General features: G+C 48.4%; 1 protein-coding gene and 1 long non-coding RNA gene across 8 annotated transcripts; one reads left to right on the plus strand and one right to left on the minus strand.

The window, feature by feature from the left end:
- The first annotated feature begins 30 nt into the window (after positions 1 to 30).
- Adam8 (ADAM metallopeptidase domain 8) lies at positions 31 to 21,314 on the plus strand. 7 transcript variants are annotated; one of them, XM_052713011.1, is made up of 24 exons: positions 31 to 3,607; positions 4,548 to 4,651; positions 5,643 to 5,719; positions 5,862 to 5,940; positions 6,021 to 6,097; positions 6,409 to 6,589; positions 6,828 to 6,890; positions 6,971 to 7,039; positions 7,264 to 7,430; positions 7,598 to 7,679; positions 7,943 to 8,091; positions 8,174 to 8,351; positions 8,641 to 8,730; positions 8,837 to 9,026; positions 9,108 to 9,183; positions 9,441 to 9,606; positions 10,033 to 10,110; positions 10,471 to 10,564; positions 11,473 to 11,587; positions 12,302 to 12,461; positions 17,202 to 17,267; positions 17,504 to 17,557; positions 20,225 to 20,299; positions 20,722 to 21,314. In XM_052713011.1, the coding sequence occupies exons 1-24, from the start codon at positions 3,568 to 3,570 to the stop codon at positions 20,770 to 20,772; spliced, it is 2,481 nt and encodes an 826-aa protein (XP_052568971.1). In that variant the 5' UTR covers positions 31 to 3,567; the 3' UTR covers positions 20,773 to 21,314. The 7 variants fall into 7 exon arrangements, 4 of the variants coding, with proteins under 4 accessions (XP_052568971.1, XP_052568972.1, XP_052568973.1 ...); XM_052713012.1 differs by having other exon boundaries at positions 17,507 to 17,557; XR_008213009.1 differs by lacking the exons at positions 20,225 to 20,299; positions 20,722 to 21,314 and adding an exon at positions 15,640 to 15,754 and having other exon boundaries at positions 17,507 to 17,552.
- Positions 11,772 to 16,393, minus strand: LOC128094588 (uncharacterized). Its single transcript, XR_008213015.1, has 3 exons — positions 16,284 to 16,393; positions 13,508 to 14,504; positions 11,772 to 11,930 (listed from the first exon to the last, which is right to left on the minus strand). It is a non-coding gene; the product is annotated as an uncharacterized LOC128094588 (long non-coding RNA).
- Positions 21,315 to 21,790: the final 476 nt, after the last annotated feature.

A 21,790-nucleotide genomic window follows, 5' to 3' on the forward strand; every position in this document is an offset into this window, starting at 1 on the left:
CAGTAAAGTGCTTTCTGTGCAAGTGTTAGGACCTGAGTTCAGATCCTTGCCGTCTGTCTTCATTAGGGCTCTTATTGCTATGATGAAACACCGTAAGCAAAAGCAACTCAGAGAGGGTGGGGTTTGTTTGGTTTTACAGCGTGTAGTCTAGTCCATCATCCAGGACAATCAGGGCAGGAACCTAGAGACAGGAACTATACAGAGGCCATGGAGGCTTTCTCCCATGGCTTGCTCAGCCTGCCTTTTCATCAGGACCAGAACCAGGACCAGCTCAGAGGCAGCACTGCCCACAGTGAGCTGGCCCCTCCTATGTCAAACATCAATCAAGGAAATGTACCTTGTGGGGCATTTTCTCAGTTGAGGTTTCCTCCTCTTCTTATTTATTTTTGTTTTATGTGCATTGGTGTTTTGACGTGGGTGTTGGGTCCCCTGGAACTGGAATTACAGACAGTTGAGAGCAGCCATGTGGGTGCTGGGAATTGAACCCAAGTTCTCTGGAAGAGCAGTCAGTGGTCTTAACCACTGAGCCATCTCTCCAGCCCGAGGTTCCCACTTCTACAATGACTCTAGTTTGTATGAAATTGATGTAAATTTCACCCAGCACACCACCTACATAAAAAGTTGAGTGTAATGGAACACTGTATTCCCAGTGCTGGGAGATGGAGGTGGGAGGATTCCTAGGGCTTACTGGCCAGCCAGTCTAGCTGAATCATGAGCTCAAGAGACCCATAAATAAATAAAAACTAAAAAATAGGGTGGAGAGTAATAGAGGAAGTAAACTGATGTCAGTCTCTCACTTCCACACGCACACACACGCACACACAAAAGAATAAAAATGGAACCAGGCAGTGACGGCGCACGCCTTTAATCCCAGCACTTGGGAGGCAGAGGCAGGCAGATCTCTGTGAGTTCAAGGCCAGCCTGGGCTACAGAGTGAGTTCCAGGACAGCCAAGGCTACATAGAGAAACCCTCTCTCAAAAAAACGGAAAAAAATAAATAAAAAATAAAAATGGAAGCTGCTTGTACAAGAGTAAGGTGTCCCCAGACTTAACTGTTTGCTTTTAAAATCCAGTCTGTGTGTATGTGGGGGGGAGGGGAGGTGCTTTTAGCCTCAGGCAGTAAAAATACGTTTGTGAAAGGAGCAATATAATTAGAAAATGCCATGTAGGGAAGGTGTAGCATGGGGTTGGAACTGTTCTCTACATGTTTTGGATCTGCCTTTGTGGACACAAGGGGGCAGCATTATTCCTGACAAGGTATTCCTGACTGAAGCTCTTCAACAAAAAACCTTAAGGTGTATGAGGTCTCTGAGGCATATGTTTGGAGACAGGCTAAGCTTCAAGCTGGAAGCTACTCCTGCCTCAACCAGGGTCTGGATGCTCTTTATCCATTAGATGCAGGCCTTGCCTTTTGGAAATTACTCAGCAAAGTAGCTAACAAGTTGTGTTGAAGCTGCCTTGTCTCAATGGCTGTTTTAGTCCTGGAATGGACAATATGTCCTTGATATGATAGTTCCCTGCTCTAGGGTGGCCTGTTCTAGCTAAGCTGCCCTTCCTATAAATACGTGTGTCCTTTTCAGAATCCAGTTTTAAACATCTGCCTCAGGTGAGCTTGAGTGAGGAAGTGTTTGGAGGAGTGAGAACCAGAGGCAGATCTCTTGGTCCTGTGCAGATGGTAAGACTGGTGGATGGCCCAGTCAGGACTGGTTAGCTAAGCAGAGCCCCCCTGGAGTGCTTGGTTTTTTCAGCCACACAGTTTCTTCTGGTCTGCAGCATGTGTGGGCTTGCCTGAGTAAATGTCCATTGGCCAATTGGCCAACTTAGTGTCAGAATGAATGCCAGACTGAGCAGAGCTTAGTGGCCTGTCTCCAGGAGCCCAAAAACCCATGTCGGGTTGATCTGCAACTCCTAGGTTTGCATGGGGCCCAACTCCAAACCCTCCAGAGCTTCTGCTGGGTGAAGATGGCAATAAGTTGAGTCTGTTTGGTGTGGTGGAGTGACTACACATCATTTCCAATGCATTTCTGCCAGTGCGGGATAAAACTGGCCCCACCTGGTCCTGGCTTTTCATTATACCCTGTTTCTTTGCCTTTATTATGGATGGTTGGACTTACAAGACAATGGTGCATACTGGCAACAAACAGCTTTTGATTTTGCCTCTGATTTGATTAAGGAGACTATTGCCTTGAATCTTCACTGTCACCTAACTTGCAATGTAGAAAGGTCCTGTGTATGTGGAAGTCAGTGTTACCCAAGAGCTCTGCCCGCCACTTCCTGCAGCTGGTGTCTACTCTAACCTTAAGCACTGTGGGCTGACGCCTCAGGTAGCAGGTTGCTGGGAGGTTCCTAAGCCATTTCTATATTTCTAATCATAACTCGTTCACAAGGGCAGTGGGGTGACAGTATCATTTGTGCCCTAGCTTAAATTCTTAGGTACAGTCCTTGGGATATGGTCCAAGGCTCCAGCCTAGCCCTGCTAGGCTGCCCTTCAGAGATGTCAGGCCCTGTTGATAGTCTGGGTGTTTCCCCTTACCCCTTAGGTTACTTACCCCTGTGAGGTCTAACCACATCTGTGTCCACAAGGCTGGATCACAGTAGAAGACATTGCCACAAATGATAAACAGGCTTGACCACATCCCCAACAGTCCTGGGTTCCCACAGTAATAGACCCACTTGGAGAAGCTGGGAACCAGGCCATGGTAGGGGTGTTGAGAGCTCTGGTTCTGAGACAGCCCTACCCTTGGGACATGAAGGACAGAATTCAGGCCTGTACAAGAAGACTGGTATATCAGGACCCCCCTACAATGGGGTTAGGATAGGACCCCAAAGGATCAGCCAGGTAGACTTCTTGCTTGCTGTCACTTGGTCACCTGGGCCTAGACACCCACCTGTCTGGTTCCTACCTCCATTTCTCTCCCAGTGAGGCCTTAAAAGCCTGGTAGAGCTGGGCAGGGACTTTGGGAAATGTCAGTTCCCACAGGGTAGTCCTGGGCCCCCACTGCCCATCCTTGCCCCTACCTAAGGGGCATCCTTGCCATCCCATCATGCTCAGCCTTTCAGTTGCCCAGGAAGTCATAGGGTCCCCACCTTCTGAAATTTCAGGCTCATAAGTCACTTCCCCGTCAAAAGTCATCTTCCTCCAACTAGACCACCCAATTAGCACCCTACAGCTCTGGTAGGGCTGGAAGGCTAGGCCTTGGTTTCTGCACCAGAACTGGGAACTTGTAGAATTGTAGAGTGGCCCAAGTTGGTCCATTTACCATCTCTAGCTCTCATTAATTAGGTCCAAATTATGGGAGAACAGTAGAAGATGCAAAGCTACCCAGAAGCCACTGGAGAAGAGCCTCTGTAACTCCAGACTGCTCTGGAGGTGGTTACTGCCAGCAGGGTGCTGGTACAGAGGTGTACACCTCTTGCCCCGCCCAGCCCCACCCCACCCCGCCCCCATGACCTAGCGATTGGCCAGTCCTGATCACTGGGAAGGGCTCTCAGAAAGAATAACTACCCCAGTGCTCAAGCCAGAGTATTTTGTGGAACCTCTAGGGTTAGCGTGCCCAAGATCCCGTCATGCTCGGCCTCTGGCTTCTCAGCGTCCTATGGACACCAGGTGAGTGATGATTACTTGATTTCAAGGAACCCATTCAGGGTTTGGTGGTCTGCCATACTACCATGGTCAGGTCACCTTGCCTCCCTAGAGTTGGTCCTTGGGTATGAAGAAAATAGGTAGATACAGAGTTTCGATTTTTCAAAAGTGGAGTGTAAGAGAAGTTGATTCCTAGGACTTTCCTTTTGAGCTGGTTCCAGGAACAGTGACACCACTAGGTGTGGCACCCACAGGGCAGCTTCCTGGCTGCTGGAGAAGTCCCAGGCAGCAAGGTTCACCTGTGTGACCATGGAGGGTGCTGAATCCTCTAGTCAGGCAGGCACAGAAGCTCAGAAGTCCCAAGCAACATGGGGTCCTGTCTCCTGCTAGAAGGCTTGGCTTACCTCTGTCCTGAGAGGCCTCTGGCTGGAGTGGTCTCTCCTCTTACCTCTCAGTCCTGAAAGTTTGGGGTTAAGAAGCTGCACCCTTTGTCTATGCAAAAGAGGACACTTCTTTGGGATAGGTGGTCTCTAAAACTGGACCTGCCTACAAAGGGTCCCTCATCTGTTGATGGACACTGATGTTTTCTGTTGGGAAGAGAAAAACCTGAAGGAGGGGGTGCTTTCGTCATCAATCAGATATGATCATGTAACTAAAGATGCGATCAGGTCAACTCTAGCGTCTGGCAGGCCGACCAAAGGGCCTCTATATGTGTTCTCTCTGGGTAAGTCTAGATAGGCACTGGGGAATGGTGCAAGGGTGTGCTAGGTTCAGACAGACTGACTCTAGTGTGATGGATCTGGTGATATTTTAGGCACAAAGTTCTTATCTGGATCACAGGGCCAGATCCCATTGCTGGTACCTAGCTATGTAGTGATTCCCCAGATAAGAGGGATAACACTGACCAGAACTTCTTGAGGTAGGATAGCCCCTGCTGTGTCTTCTGACCCCCTTTCTCCTATAGTCATAGCCCCTGAACCTCCTTTGCCCGATATGAAACAGTATGAGGTGGTATGGCCTCGGCGCCTGGCAACATCACGCTCCCGTAGAGACCTGCCCTCCCATGAGGTAAGTCCCTTAGCTTGGCCACAAAACCTGTTTCTGTAAAAGGAGCAGCAGTCTCTAGGGGCTGCCCTGCACACCTCCAGGACCTAAATCTGTCTGTGCGTCTGGACATGACTATGGTCCCTTCCTCCTGTGCTCACTACTTCGTTCCTCCTGCCACCACCCGGAACCAGAGTCTAGGGCCTCCAGGTAGGCACTAGGACCCGCTACCTTGCTCCTTGGAGGCATTGGCTCAGCCTGGAGAGGCCTCTCACCCAGGAAAGGTACAGCAGCTTGTGCTGCCCCAGGCCACTCCCCAGTTTCAGTTGGCAGTGGTTTGTCAGATTAGCTAGCAGCTGCTCACCCTAAAGCTATGTAAATGCCTTGAGAACCTCTTGACCTGAGATTTCCTGGGGCTGGGAACTGAGAATAGCCTAAAGACCTCCAGGAAGATTCCTGGCTCTATCCTTGTTTGGATCTCCAGGAAATATCTCTGCCTGGGCTTTCCTTTTTCCCGGTGTTTGCTATCCCTAGGGCTTGGTGGATGAGTGAAGGGTCGTAGAGTGTATAACACACACCTGCCCTGAACCTCAGGCTAGACACCATAACCAGCTGTGCAGTAGTGGCACTAGGGACATCTTTACCTTTCCCACCCCCATGTTGCCCTGGATTCAGTGGCAATCTGGCTAAGGATACCTACCACTTCCTACCCTACTTTCTCTGGGAAGTAATGCCCTCCTCCTCCTCCTCCTCCTCCTCCTCCTCCTCCTCCTCCTCTCCTCCTCCCCCTCCTTGTGAACAAAAAGGGGCCAAGGAGCTCTATGTTTTTCTCCTTCATCTGGGAGACCTGCTTTCCCTGTCCTTCCCAAACAACTCAACCTGGCCCCAGCCACCTACTTCCCTGCCTGAAACTAATGAATCCCCAAGGTCTCCTAGGGAGGCCCTTCTGGGGGCTCTCTGCTATGAAAAACCTTGGTCTTAATCTGAAGGCCATTCACCCTGACTCCCCATCCAGGGCCTGTACCCAGAGAATCTGAGTTATGCTCTTGGGACCAGAGGGCACATTTTCACCTTGCACCTTCAGAAGAACAGGTAAGCAGATTCTGGCCCTTGGGTCAGTCCCCGAATCCAGTGGGAAGTAAAGGCTGCCGTGTGCCAGAATCTTGGCCCAGACTCCCTATGAGGGCCGCTTGGGGTGAGGTGGAACTAGGGAACTTCATTGCATCTCTTCCAGAGACCTGCTGGGCTCACGCTACATAGAAACCTTCTCAGCTGCCAATGGTTCTGAGGTGAAGGAGCAGCTGCACGGACAGGTATGGTGCCAGGGCAGCATTCCCTGGGCCAGTGAGACCATGGCAGCAAGACCCATGACCTTCTCCCACTTCTTCTTTAGGACCACTGCCTCTACCAGGGCCATGTGGAAGGGTACCAGGGCTCAGCTGCCAGCCTTAGCACCTGTGCTGGCCTCAGGTATGTATTGCAGACCCAGGCAGGAAGTTCCATTCTACAGAAGGGTAAACTGAGGCAGTGAAAAAAGGGCCTTGGCATGAAATTTTGAAAAAAGAATGTCTTTCCTGTTCTGTGTTTGGAAGGGTTGGGGCTCTTAGACTCCATTAGGAATTGCCAGCCATGCCAAACCCATGTGCCTTCTTCCCTCCTGTGTCCACAAGCATCTCTCACAAGGGTTGTTCTGAGGCAGTAGGCATGGACCACCTGTCCTCTCGGATATGCAGGTAGGAACAAGCTGACTATACCCTCTGTTCACCTGGCTCTTCCCTCAGGGGCTTTTTCCAAGTTGGGACCACTGTCCACTTGATTGAGCCTCTGGATGGTGATGAAGAGGGGCAACATGCAATGTATGAGGCAAAGCACCTGCATGAGAAAGCTGGAACCTGTGGGGTCAACAACAGCCTGGATGACCTAGGACCTCGGGCCTTAGAAATCTACAGGTCTCAGCCCCGGGTGAGCAGCAGTATCCCCTGCTGGCCAGCCAGCCACAGACCCCATGCTTGGGCCTAGGCATGGCTGTCTGTAGCTCTGAAGCAGGCCCCATGCCTAGTGGTCAAGCCTGGCTCAGCCCTGCAGCTGGAGAGAAAGCCCACTGCACTGGAGATGTCTAGACTTTGCCTCCCAATGTAGAGTTGGGCTCTGGGCTAAGTTGGGGACAGGACCAAAAATGCTGATTAGATTCTTTCCCTAGAACTGGCTAATCCCCAGAGAAACCCGCTATGTGGAGCTGTATGTGATCACAGACAGCCGAGAGGTATGGGATGCAAGGGCTGAGGGGCTGGATGAGCTGGGATGAGGTTGCCAGGCCCCAGCCTAAAGATCCTCTGTTTCCAGTTCCAGAAGTTGGGGAGCAGAGAGGCCGTGCGCCAGCGAGTGCTGGAGGTAGTAAACCATGTGGACAAGGTGGGTCGCCCCAAGGACACTAACACTTGAAGAGAAGTGCAGCTGTTTAGGGTGGAAAGGGCAAGATAGCCAGTCAAGAGGGGAACTAGTTCAGGGCTCTGTACTGAGCTCAGTACCTGGCCAGCACCTAGACTCGGTACCTCCCAGTGATGAAATGGATGTAATGCTCCTATCCATCCCCACCCCTGGCCTGACCCTGTGGGGGGACTTCTCATCCTCTGCAGCTTTATCAGGAACTCAATTTCCGTGTGGTCTTGGTGGGCCTGGAGATCTGGAGATGGGACAAGTTCTCCATCAGCCCCAGTGCCGATGATACATTGGAGAACTTCTTGAACTGGAGGGAACAGAATTTGCTAGGGCAGCACCCACATGACAATGTGCAACTTATCACGTGAGTGGGGGCACACACCCATCCACCACAATGAGACAAAGCCAAGACTCTAGAGCCAAGCTCTGTACAGCCTGGCCTTGAGGGCAGGACACTTGAGCAGAGCTGTGTAGGGATGAGGAGGGGCCAGGAACCATGTCCAAAGTATTACATGCCATGTCTGCTTCTAGGGGGGTTGATTTCACCGGGACCACCGTTGGACTGGCTAAGGTGTCTGCCATGTGTTCCCGGCACTCAGGAGCTGTGAACCAGGTAAAAGGAATTCTCTCTTACCCAAGTTTTCCAAGCTGTCTGGTGGCTGAACAGTCAAACATAGAGCCTAAGTTGTGGGTAGAAGTGTCAGTCCGGGTCCCTACGACACCATCAAGCAGTCACCTACTCCGGGGATGGATTTGGAACCTGGTTTTTTGTTGGGGTATTAGCAGGAAGCAGTATCATGCCTATTGGCACCTAGGGTGGCAGAGGGCATGTGGGTAGATGGTAGCAAGAGAGCACTAATGAACATATCCTCATAGGACCACCTCAGGAACCCCATTGGTGTAGCATCCACCATGGCCCATGAGATGGGCCACAACTTGGGCATGACCCATGATGAAAACATCCATGGCTGCTATTGTCCTATACCACGGGAGGCTGGTGGCTGCATCATGACTGCAAACTTTGGGTAAGGTCTCGAGGGACATGTTGGGTGGGAAGGGAGAGACTGGCATGTGGAACTTCCTAATGGTGACATCCCTTGCCCTTAGCTCCGAGTTCCCCAAGAAATTCAGCAGGTGTAGCCAGGTTGACCTAGAGTCATTCGTGATGAAGCCCCAGACAGGCTGCCTGACCAATGCCCCAGATGTCAACCGGTTCGTGAGTGGCCCCGTGTGTGGAAACGGATTTTTAGAGCATGGAGAACAGTGCGACTGTGGTGCACCTCAGGTTTGTCTTATCCTATCCCTGCCCCTTGCTGGTCAGCTTCAGCATTAGTGTAGGGACCTCAACCTCAGGTCCTTTTGCTTAGGTTAGCCTCAGGCCTGATGTTATGTGCCCACACCACATGTGGACCTTGGGATCACCAGTTACCTCATTTCCTTTTGAGCCCCTAATAACCTATAAAGGAGTTGGAGATAAATTGGATGCAGCCCCTTGCCCAGTGATCACCAAATGCTAATCTACCCTGGAGCCAGGTCTGGCTAGGATGTAGCTGCTCAAACTGTTGTCCTTCTAGGACTGTAAGAACCCCTGCTGCAATGCTACCACTTGCCAGCTGGTCAAGGGGGCAGAGTGTGCCTCCGGTGCCTGCTGTCATAAGTGCAAGGTAAGTTGAACTCCACCCAGGATCTGCCCCAGTCAAACAAAGGGCAATGGGATACCTGTGAAAGCATCATGTGAGCCTGTCCCACAGTAAGCTTCTCTCGGACCAGGTGAAGCCAGCTGGTGAGCTGTGTCGTCCTATGAAGGACAGATGTGACCTAGAGGAGTTCTGTGATGGCCAGAGGCCAGCATGCCCTGAAGATGCTTTCCAACAGAATGGCACACCCTGCCCAGGGGGCTACTGCTTTGATGGGAAATGCCCCACACTGACACAGCAGTGCCAGGATCTGTGGGGGCCAGGTGAGGCAGGCATGAGCATAAGATGGGGGCCAGCTTGTGGAGTGTCTATGACCTAAACCAAGCTAACTTCTGGCCCTACAGGTGCCCGGGCTGCATCAGACTCCTGTTTTACCTTTAGCATCCCTCGGGGCTGCAGTGGCAGTCTGTACCCTGACAGGTAAATATCAAGGCCAAACTGTTGGGAACTGGATGTGGTATGTCTTCAATGGCAAGGCTGGTCCACAGAGAATTCCCCACAGAGGAGGCCTGCTCTACGAGGCAGGTGACTCTCCTGGAGTCTGCCCTCCTTCAGGTTATCAACCTGAACCTATCATCTTTGAAGAAGGAGAGGTCCTGGGACCATCTCCTGCAGCACCCAGGCCCCTGAGCGCACAACCAGGATACCTGTAACCACAGCCTGCCCTCTCTCTACAGGATGAACCGATGTGGGGTGCTGTACTGTGAGGGAGGCCAGAAGCCCCTTGAACGTTCCTCCTGCACTTTCCCCTCCGGATATGGAGTTTGCCAAGCCCTCTCCACAGACAGCAACACTGGCACCTATGAGTTAGTACTCCAGGGCATCAAGTGCGAGGAGGGGAAGGTGAGCTGATAGGCACTTGAAAGCTATCCAGGGCTATTGAAGATCAAATGTGCCCATATGAGTCTCTGATAATGTCCTATACAGACAATGTTGGCTGGTGGAGGCATGTGCATGGAGCCTCTATTATGCCCTAGTCAAATCTGAGAAGAGAGCCAGGCAAGTGGAGACACCTGTCTAGAGACCACCATACCCAAAGTGTCCCCAGGTTCAGCCAGTTCAGTACCACCCTCATGACTGAGCCCCCCGACACACACACACACACACACACACACACACACACACACACACACACACACACAAGTGTGAGGATATGGTCATCCTGGAGTATGAACACACTAGCTGTCCTGGACTTACCTTTGGGTTTGAGGATAATGGGGTGGAGATTGGGTCTAGGTCAGCTACCCAAGACCCCCTTCCACCTTCCAGGTTTGCATGAATGGACACTGCCAGGACCTCCGTGTATATGGACCTGAGAACTGCTCTGCTAAGTGCAACAACCATGGGGTATGTGTGGCCTTGGACCTTAGGGCATGGTATACCCACTGTCTGGTGCCCTCAAGCTAGGTGACTGCCACCACTTACTTGTCTGATGGAATTGTGGCAGAGATAGCTGTAGCCATAACAATGTGGGCTCAGACTAGCCTATATCCTTCTGATAGAGGCATCAACAAGGCCTCTCTGGGGCTGAGATAGGACAGGTGCCCTCCACTGAGCTTGTGACCAATGGACAGTGTGGTCACTAGGAGACTCCTTATATGCCTAAGACTGACATATGTGGGTGGATGGAGGGGAACCCTATATGTGCTGCAACCTGCCCTGCTGCCCTGTGGGGTACCTGTCCTTGAGGCCCAGCTTTCCCTCTAGGTATGCAACCACAAGAGGGAGTGCCACTGCGATGCGGGTTGGGCCCCACCCCACTGTGCACAGAGGCTGGCAGATATACCAGGTAAACAAGCAGGTAAGTTCCTGAGCACCACAACAGCTGGTATTTGTGGAGTGCTGTTGTTGGTTTTTTGTTTGTTTGTTTGTTTTGTTTTTATCTTTTAGGGGCTCACCACCTATCACACACAGAGGCTTATTCATAATTATAAATGTCTGGCCTTAGCTTGGCTTGTTTCTAGCCAGCTTTTCTTAACTTATCCCATCTACCTTTTGCCTCTGGCCTTTTTCCTTTTCTATTCCTGTATAACCTTCTTTGTTTCTTACTCTGTAGCTTGCTGTGTAGCTCAGTAGCTGACCCCTGGAGTCATCCTCCTTCTCTGGCTCCTTCTTTTCTCCTTCCAGATTTCTCCTTCTATATATTCTCTCTTTCTGCCAGCCCCACCTATTGGCCATTCCTGCCTTGCTATTGGCCATTCAGTTCTTTATTAGACCATCAGGTGTTTTAGACAAAGTAACACAGCTTCACAGAGTTAAACAAATGCAACATAAACAAAAGTAATACACCTTGAAATAATATTCTACAGCATATGTCCTGCTCAAAACAAGGCTAGATAACCTTGGCTCAGGCATCAAGGGCCACTCCGCACAACCCCCACAGTGTCTTCCTCCCCAGTGGTCACTGAGCCTATGACTGTCCACAACTCCACAGCCTCAGGGGACTGACTAGGCCTCAGTGGTGGTACTGTGGGGCAGGGAATCACCACTACAACATCTTCTAAACCATTGCCAGAGAGTTGGAAGAGCTAGTGTAATGTACTGGGCCCTCTGCTGGAGTCCTCAGGCACTTGACCATATGTGGGGTGTGGGACCTAGGACATGGTCAAGGGGGACTGGTCCTTGGGCCAGTATCTCTCAAGGGCCCTCCCCAGCTCTTGATTCAACTGGTCCCAGTCCTGGATGATCATGTGACCATATGTCCCACAGCATCTGGAAGCTTTCCAGTCGGTGTGGTGGTATTCCTGGTGATCCTGCTGGCTGTGATGGTCATCCTGGCAGGTGTCATCATCTACCGAAAGGCCCAGAGCCACGTCCAGAGGAGGTGAGGACATGGCAGTTGTGACATGTCTACATATAAGACACATACTTCCTGTACTCAGCACTTGGGAAATGGCTTTGCTGCTACTTAAGAAAGAAAAACTGGGTTGGGGATTTAGCTCAGTGGTAGAGCACTTGCCTAGCAAGCGCAAGGTCCTGGGTTCGGTCCTCAGCTCCAAAAAAAAAAAAAAAAAAAAAAAAAAAGAAAGAAAGAAAGAAAAACCATTGCCTCCATCAGCAGGCCTAGGCAGAGGCATTCAAGGGGTCTTGGGATTCTCCAGGTATTGGACAGGCCTGGGTGGGAAGCTCAGGAGATTCCTAGGATCTCTGTTTCTTCTTCTTAGTGGCTGTAAAGGGACAGTGTGGGCAACAAATGGGGTATGATAAGTCCAGAATTGAGATAACCTGCCCACTCCTAGCCAGGCTACATATGCCCCACCAGGTTCCCACTGTGCCCTGCACCAAGACCTTGACCCCCAAGCTGACTGCCAAAGGACAGCTTTTCCAAGGGCCACCAAGCATCTCCCTGTCAAGAGACTTGCTCCTTGGCATCCTGGGCTCACACATGTGCCTGTGACTACAGCTTGCATCCTGTGTAGGGTGTACCAGGGCAGAGATGCCAGCCTGAGTTGGGGTTGGAGGTAGGGGGCATGCCCAGGAGTCCTTGATTCTCTGCCTGGAAGTGACTACACCGTTGTTTGTCTCTTTTTCTCCTCAGGAGTGTGGCACCCAAGCCCACCACAGGGCTCTGCAACCCCCTGTTCTACACAGGGGACAGCAGTCTGCCAGATAAGAGCAGGCCTCCAGGCCCTCCAGAGGTGGTTTCGACCAACCAGCCCCTGAGACCCACAGTGACACCAAAGAGGCCACCCCCTGCAGTAAGTGCTGTCCTTTGACAGGTTCATGGGGCTGAAATGAGGGGAACTATAGCACGAATTCTAATTGGTCTTAATAATAAAAACCCGGAGCCAGATATTGGGGTAAATGCTGAAAGATCAGAAAGACAAAGAATCAAGCCACAGCTACCTCTCACCTTTCCAACTCTTCAGCTGAAATGGGGCAAGCTCCCACATCTATGAATCCTCAGATTGAATGGTTGAGGTCCTGTTTCCACCCACCTTATATTACTGTCTCCACCTCCCTAATGCTGGGATTAAAAAGGTGTGAGCTACCACCACCACTTCACTCTGTTTCTCTTTTAGACAGATTCAATTTCATGTAGCCCAGGGTAGCCTTGAACTCCTGTTCTTCCTGCTTCCTCCTCCCCAGTGCTAGAATTAAAGGTGTGGGCCACCACTGTCTGGCCTCTATGGTAACTAGTGGCTGGCTCTGCCCTCTGAACTTCAGGTAAGATTTATTTGTTAGAGCATACACAAAATATTATATTCCCCCTTTTTTGTCTAAAATAAACAAGGTTATAACTAATATAAGAAAAACTATATAAGTACACTAATATACAGGCAATAATTACATCAATAATGTCTAATCCACTAAAATTTGACAAATTCAGAGAAAATACTCCATTATTTATCCTAGTTTGGTGAGTCCAAAGTGTTGTACCTAATTCATTTTTCTATCCTAACTTGTATTACCAACTGAAAACTATCTTTTCATGTCTCTCAAACTTACACACTTTACACTTCTTTATTGAATTTCTTATCTGAATTTGTTAACATGGAAGACTATAAATATAACTATCTAGTCTTCAACTCCATCAGAGACCCAAGAAGGAAATAATATTATCTAAGTAAACAGGAAGTGCAAGCAACTTCAAAAAAAATGTGAGAAATGATAGAAACAGCTGGCTGCCTGGACAGTCACTCAAGGTTCCTCTGCAACATTGGGGCATCCATCTTCAACTTACAGGCTTAGCATATCTGACAGACTTATTTGTGAAGCAGGGTTTTCTGAAGGGTTGTCTTACCTTGTCTTGGCAAAGTTCAGCAGTCCTTTATTTGTGTCCTGCTTGTCCATTTTGGACAGCATACTTTCAACAGTTGAGGCAAGGGCATTTTCTTGCTCAGTGGCTAATTTGCCACAAAGAAAGTAAACTCCATATGGAGTTTCTTCGATGCCCATCATCTTCTCCGAAAAAGATTGGTACTGACATGAGCAGACATGTCTCCTTGTCATAAAAATAAAAAGAACCTATGTTATTAAAACATCTTAAATGTCATATTCTGTAGATCTCTGAAGTGTTGATCTGGCTATCTAAAATATATCTGTTTGACTTTGAAAACATTTTTATTTATTGATTTTATTTATTACTTGAAAACAAGTTTGATTGTAATAGATGACTAACTACTAACCTTCATTTCTTTATTATCCTAAATAGTTTGTAATAATAACTTTCAAGGACTAGCAATTTGCATTACATTGTTAAATGAGATGTATAGGTACAATGCCTTGAATGAGAGTAGAAATGTATGTACAGTATGTTCTAACAAAATTAATCTCAAACTTCTATCAGTATACACAATCTGTGTACAATATACAAAAATCCAATCCAATGTAAAACATTTATAACTAGTAATTGCTTTTTAAAAGTAGATTCAATAATCTACCTTTTTATCTTATCATATCCATATTCCCCTTTTTTCTTTTCAGAATAGATTCAATAATCTACCCTTTTATCATTTCTATATCTTTTTTTTCAGAGTGGATTCAATAATTACTCTTTTCCCTATCATATCTCTATTCCCTTATTTTTTTTTCAAACAAGAACACTGAATATAATCTTCTTTGTTCAACTTTTTTCCTGACCATTACCAACAACTTGTAACCAACAACCCTAAACAATGACAAACATCCATAACCCACTGAGTGACCAAAAGCCACGTACCACACCTCTTGGGAATGTGGGCATCATATTCTTAAATTTACTTCCTGCTGTCTGGGGGCAAAGGCATCTTTAGGGGACCCTAAAAAGAAAAATAATTGGGTTAATTGTCAAGTCCTGGGAGAGGTAGCTGTATCATTTGTTGTTCAGTCTATGCAAAATGGGAAAATGCAGGGCTTGTCTCAAGTCCTGGAGGCTGGATCATATCAGCTAGACACCTGAAAACTGTCCTGAGCAGTTGCAGTTCAATGCTGATCTTTGGGTGGTGTTTGTCAACTTAGTGGTGTTGTTGTCTTGGTGGAATCAGCATTGTGGGGCCCCATCATCTTTTTGGAGACTTCAAAGGTCTCTGTTAGGTGTGGTCATGGTTCATTGCAGAAAACTTAAACATTTTAAATGTCATATGCTGTAAATCTAAAAAAGGGTTTTAATTGCTCTAGGAAGGAGTTTCCTCCACAATGACAGGAAACAACTGAACTAAATTTGATCCAGGGCCTGGAAGAGGCCCCCCCAAGGTGTTTCCCTAAGGCAAAGGGTTACCTTGTCTGTCCCTTGTTGATCCACATTCATTAGTCCAATGCCTGCCTTTGCCACACCTTCTACATAACCCAGAAGGGAGGGATGTTCTGTTGGGATTATTTTTAGCAAAAACATTGTTTCTAGGAACACCCTGTTTATAATCTTCTTTTAGGTAACCTTGTTTACCACAATTGAAACACTTGACATTTTGATTTTTCTTCAAACCTCTGGAAATCACCTCTCCTATCCAAGCATCACCGTAGTTATGAGATTCAATATTGACTGTATCTCCAATTCATTCCTCCAAGGCTGTTAATCTTGCCTTTAACAGCCTAATTACTCTTTTGCATTGTGCGTTAGCATTTTCAAAAGCCAGAAATTCAACTATTATTTGTCTAGCTTCTGAATTTGTTATCATTATATTTACTGCTGAAGTCAATCTTTGTAAGAAATCAGTGAAGGTGCCTTTTGGACCCTGTATAACTTTTGTAAATGACTCAATTTTCTTTCCTACTTCTCCAATTCTGCCCCAAGCATTCAAGGCTGCTATGTGGCATAAAGCCAGGGTGTGATCATTATATATACATTGCCTTTCTACAACAGCATAATCTCCCTCTCCAAGAAGTTGGTCTTGGGAGATTACCGTACCTCTGTCCCTACTTTGTTGTTCAATGGTCTTAGCCTCATCTTTCCACCAGGTCCTCCACTGTAACTGAGGACCAGGCTCCAAGACTGCTGTGACGAAGTCTCTCCAGTCTTGAGGGATAATTCTATTACAAGTTGACCACAAGTTTAACATCTGCTTCACAAAAGGTGAATGCATGCCATATAAGACTATCACTTTCTTGAATCTCCTAGAATCTAACATTTGCATAGGAATCCATTCAGCTGTTACACAGCCTTGGGGATATCTGTCATTTGGCAGTTCCTATAAGGTTACTGGATAAATTAAAGTTGGTTGTTTGAAAACCTCAGGCTTTTCCTCTCTAACCTTATAATGCAATGTTGAGATTGGTTCTTCTTTAAATTCCTCTGTCTAAGTCTGAATATCTCTAATATCTGTTTTAGTAAGCTTTTCTAAAACTCTTATTTGGGCACTCATATTAACCAACTTTCTTAATGATAAAACAAAAATGATCAAACAATAATATTTATAATTGACATTACATAAATCCCATCTAAATTAATTATCCTCATTTAATTGTTCCATTTTCAAATTGTCCAGCGTATTATCAAACAGAGTCCCAACTCCCTCCATTGTAATAGTGTTTCCCATTTTTTAACGTGGAAAAAACTCTCTCTTTTAACTAATTCCTCCCTTAAGAATTCCCAGTTGTCTCACCACATCTGCCGATGATGGCGATTCAGATGACAGTGAAGATATGAGGCTGGCTGACGTGTGTAGACCCGGAGAAGCCTGAGCTGCTTTCCAAGGCTGCTACCTAGTTTGGCAGCAGCCTGAGGAGGGAGTCCAGGGACAGCCCACAACCAGGAGAGGGAAGAAGCCAAAGAGCCAGCTGTCTGCACAGTGTGTGCGGGGGTGCGGGTGGGGAATGCAATATGTGCAAAAGTGGCTAACTCCTACAGTTTGGGGAGCCCAGAAGCCTATGGAGTCTGCTGCAGAGAGGCTACAACAGAGAAAAACCCCAGACTCCCTCAGAGGGCTTGGGGAAGAAAAGGAGCGGGGTCGTGACTCTGGCTGAGTGTGACTCTGGCCTGAGCTGGTGGCTGCAAAGCCACAGGCAAGCAGCTTTTTCATGAATCTGTGCCCCACACGTGCACAAAATATCACCACAGGGAGCTCAGGCTCTCCATCCCTCTGCCTCAGGGTGTGGCCCATTAGGGATAGTGAAGGGATCTATTAGGGATAGTGAAGCCTTTTTGTGCAAATTAACTCATGAGCCCTGCAATAGCCTGAATCCTTGAGAAGAATTTCAATCACCCCAAGGGAGGGAGAGGGACTAAGTCAAGACCTAAGGAGTTTGGACTTGTGGGTTTGAGGGCTCTCAGACCTGAGCTGTGAGAGGAGAATGCCCTTGCTCCTCCTTAAGTGTGATAGGTGACAACATAGCTGGGAAATGGGATGGCCACGCATCCAGCTAGGATGAGCAGGAAAGGGTGCACAGAGTGGCAGGGGTTGGGGAGTGTACCATTTAGGAAGTGTAAGAGCCTTGGGTCCTAAAACAGGGGACCTGGTGGGCATGGGTTGAGGGCTTCGCACTGCTTTTTGGGCCCAGGCTCACATCTCTGTCCCTTGAAGCCTCCAGCTGCTGTGTCCTGTCCACCACTCCCAGTTCCAGTTTATGCCCAGCAGGTGCCAGATCTGGTAAGCCTCGGGAAACAGCCATTCGTGTTCTGAGGAGATGGAAACCTCCTGGGAGGTGGGATCTAGTGGCTGACTCTGTGGGCCTGGGGCCCTAGAGAAATTAGCCCTGCCTAGTCAGGATATTAAATTAAACCTAAGGGTAGATTTCAGGTAGCCTAGGAGGGAGGAGGTAATGCTCTATCCCCCAGCCCTGAACTGGTCCAAGTTTGTGGATCCTAATTCTATCTTTTTCCCAGCAGCTTAAACCTGTTCCACCCACCATGCCCCTCCCAAAGCTGAAACCCAAGCAGGTAAGGGGACAGCCTTAACTCTGAGGAGACCATCTCCTCCTGCAAGCCTGTGGCCCTTTGTTCCAGGGACAAGCCATCCCACACTTTCCCTTGGGAGGAAGCTATAAGGATCTGGAAGGTCTCAAAATGCAACTGACTAAAGCTTTGAAAGTAGAGATTCATTCCAGTTCTTTCCCCACCCCCTGCATTGTTGAAGTCATTCCCAGCAGGGCTCCTCACCTCCAGATGAACAGGAATCTCTTTTCTTAGCCCTAAAAGGAGCAGCCTCTTTGGTGTCACTGTGGGTTTAGGGGCTGGTTGGTAGAAACCACCTCTGGAGGGCCTGGAGACCTGCTCTTATCTGGCAGGCTGCTGTCCCCCGTGTAGAATAGGGGGTTGGAGAGCCCTGTGGTGGGCTTGGGTGCCACACTCCTAGGGAAAAAAAAGAGAGAAACAATGATGTAGTCACTTCCAGGCAGAGAATTCAGGACTCCTGGGCATGTTCCAACTTGGAACCCATGGGACAGTGCCCTAGCCCCAGCCCTAGGTGGCTACTCTGGGGTCATGGCTGGGCTGGTGGAAAACCTGTGTGTGGGTGCATGGGTTTGCCTGTCCCAGGGAGCAAATGCAGGGTGGCCACAGGACTGCCACCAACTGGCCCCTGAGCTCTGACATAGGCCTTAACTGCACAGGCCAGCTGCCCACCTGACCTGTGAGACCTAAAGAGTATCTGTTCCTTGCTCTGCCCGAGGCCTTGTTGAGAACCTTATCTGCCCTTCTGGGCACTTGTGGCTCTCAAGTGGCTTTCAGTCTACATTTCCTATGTTGAAAGTGCTAGTTCACAGTTTTCTGAGGGTCCCTCAGTTTGTCCACTTCTTATCTTCTTATTGTAAGTGGATGTGGGTGATACACTTTTAGCAAGAAGAACGTGGAAAGTAACCAAGATGGGATGGGGGTCTGAATGTCAATGAGATCTTTGTTGGGAGCTATCTGTGTGAACTAATGCCTAGAGAAAGAAATGAATGAGTGCCTGGGAGATCGTCTGGAGCCTCTTAGAATTCCACAGCTCCAGAAACTTGGACACTTGGCCTTTAACAATTGTCACTATGTCCTGCTATAGTGGTTGTGTGTTTTCTTCCTTTTTATGTATTTATTATTGTGTGTATGTGTGTGGGGGCATGTATGGCATGGTGCGCATGTGGAGGTCAGAGGACTGCTTTGTGAAGTTGACCTTTGCTTGGTTCTGGGGATCAAGCTTAGGTCAGCAGGCGTGTGCTGCAGGCTCCTTTACTGGATGATCAGTCTCAGTGAACCTTGCGGCTTATTATTATTATTATCATTATTATATCATTATTGTTATTATGATGTGTGTGTGGTAGGCTGTGGTGTGTGCATGCATGCCACAGCATGCAATCAGGATCAGAGGACAACTTTGTGGAACTGGTTCATTCCTTCCACTTTAACACATGTTGTAGAGATTGAACTCAAATGGCCAGGCTTGCACAGCAAGTGCCTTTACCCAGTGAGCCTTGTCACAGGCCCCTGGTTTTTGTTTGTTTGTTTTGATTTTTAAATTGGGTCTCACTCTGTAGCCCAGGTTGGTATGGAACTCACTATGTAGTCCAGGCTGGTCTTTAAACTTATGGCAGTCCTCCTGCTTCAGCCTCTTAAGTATAAATAGGTGTGATTTTCTGTTTTTCTTTTCACAGTTTTTGAGGAGAGGGAGTTTTATTTGTTTGTTTGTTTGTTTTTTGTTTTCTTTTGTTTTTGAGTCAGGGTCTCACTGTGTAACCTTGGCTGGCCTGAAACTCTATATGTAGACCAGGTTGGCCTCAATCAGAGATCCACTTGCCTCAGCCTCTTCAGTGCTGGGATTGAAAATGTGCCTCTCTGCGCCTGGCCAAGGACTAATTTTACACTTACATAAGAGCTGAAAAACTCTAGCCAGGTGGTGGTGGTGCACACCTTTAATCCTAGCACTTGGGAGGCAGAGATAGGCAGATCTCTGAGTTCAAGGCCAACCTGGTCTACAGAGTGAGTCTAGGACAGCCAGGGCTATATAGAAAAACCTTGCCTCAATAAACAAAACAAAACAAAAACAATGAAAGAAAGACAAGAAAGAGGAGGAGGAGAAGGAGGAAGAGGAAGGAAGGAAGGAAGGAAGGAAGGAAGGAAGGAAGGAAGGAAGGAAGGAAGGAAAAGAGAACCCTAGGAGAAGTCCTAAAGGCAAAATGGGGGCAGTGCACAGGGATTTCTGAGCAAGGATTAGAGAAACTGGATGAGGAGGAAGGCCAAAATGTGCCTCACCCAGGAGGACAGCTCAGCAGAGCCTTCAAGATATCCTGACACCTACCAATGCCAGGTTACCATCCTCTCTAGGAATGTGGACATGCAAAGAAATGTGTTGTAGTGGTTAATTCTTTATCTTGAGCTTCTGGTAACGTTGTAGGGTACTGTTGAGACTATGAGATGGGTCAGGACAGCTAGCTAGGAAGAAGAGTGCTGCCAAGTTCAGTTTTTATCTCCTGAGTGGTATGGCCACAGAGGGCTTTCCTACAGAGCTGTGTGAAGACAGAAGCCTCAGAGCTAGGCTGGAGATGAGCAGGACAGCCTTGGGAGGATAAAGCTGAGAGCAGTACTTGGTCCACTGGGAGATGCCCTCCATCAGCTGTGTCTGGTTCCTCCCAGGTCAAGCCAAACTCTGCACCCCCAACACCACCAGTCAAGCCTGGGACTGAAGGGCCCATGCCTGGAGTGACTCAGGTGAGCCCCCATCAGGAGGGGTCTGTCTTGCTGGAACCATCCTGCTGACTGGCATTGCTCTGGAGGCTGGGGTGGGTTGTTGTTGTTGCTGTTGTTAACTGGTAAGTTTTGTTGACATCTGAAAAGAAAGTGGGGAAAGTCCTCAGTAACAGGCTTGATGTCTGCTTTGTAATCTGCCAGAACTTTTCAGTGCTTGCTGCTGTGAGGGGTTGTCCATTTTTCTTTTTCATATGGCAATGAGAAGTCTACACCATATGTGACATATTAATGCAATCGTCTTGTGTGGATGGGGTCATTAATTCTGCTGCTGGGGAAGTGAGAATCTAAATTTAAAGAATTATAAATGGGAATATTTAGCTGTACCTCTTGTAGCAGACCAGATGCTTTTAACATCAATTTCCCTTTTTTTTTTCCCCCGGCAGAGAGCTGGTGGTCCAAAGGTTGCTCTGAAGGTCCCTGTCCAGAAGAGGTGACCAGCTAGGGCACCCCAAGACCACTGTAGGCTTGTGGAAGTTTGGAGATACCAGTGCTCCTGTGGACATGCTCTTTCAGCAACAGCCCTTACTCAGGCTGGACCTGCTGGCGGGGGGTGGGGGTAGTGGTGGTGGGCGCCCAAAACAGCTTGACCACACAGCTGCCATGACAAGCTTACGGGCAGGCAACACCCAGATCCAGGAAAAGCCATAAGCTGATACCACACAGGGATCCCCCCAGTAATGGGCCAGCATCTAAGGGGAAGTACCTGACATCCCAAATATTCCAGCCCTCTCTCCTCTCTCCTTAAATAAGATTAGATAAGATTGACAGATGTCCCTGAGCCTATTTTCTCTTTTTACCAAGATACCCCAATTTCAGCCAATTAGGGTCCTGAACCCTGAAAATCCCCTCACCCCAACCTCTGCTATGATAAAAACCCTACCCTGCCTGGGCTCAGGCTCTGCTCTCACTGCTGTGTCTGACACATAGAGACCAAGCTCGAGCTTGAAATAAAGGCTCTTTGCTTTTATATATGGGATTCGGTCTCCATGGTGGTCTTTTGGCGGTCTCTGGGCATAACACCTGCAATCACTGGTCCTACAGTGATTATTCCTCAGGAATAATTTCTATGTGGCTCTTGCTATCCAGCTGCCCTCCTGAACCAGTGTCCTCTCCCTGGCCTTGGCCAGCTTAGGCCACATGTCTGCAATTGCTAGGCTGGGGAGCATCACCTGCAGTGAGCGAGTGTACCTGTCTTCTGGTGTAGACAGGATGCCAGAAGCCCCCTCCCAGCAACCTCTGCACCAGCCCTCACCCAGTGACCCCTCCCCAAGTCTGGGGCAGCTCTGCACAGTTCCTGTATCTCCTACACCTCACTGGCCCACGAGACTTAGTGAGAAATCTACCTTCTGGAGGTGGGGTGGGGTGATGGGACAGGAGTCACCATCATTTCGGAGTTGGGACAGAATGGTTGTCTAACATACTGCTAAACACTATTCATTAATAAAAATTTTA

Source organism: Peromyscus californicus, unplaced genomic scaffold (genome assembly GCF_007827085.1).
Source record: "Peromyscus californicus insignis strain IS unplaced genomic scaffold, ASM782708v3 Scaffold_4__1_contigs__length_199733344, whole genome shotgun sequence".
Classification (NCBI taxonomy): Eukaryota; Metazoa; Chordata; class Mammalia; order Rodentia; family Cricetidae; genus Peromyscus; species Peromyscus californicus.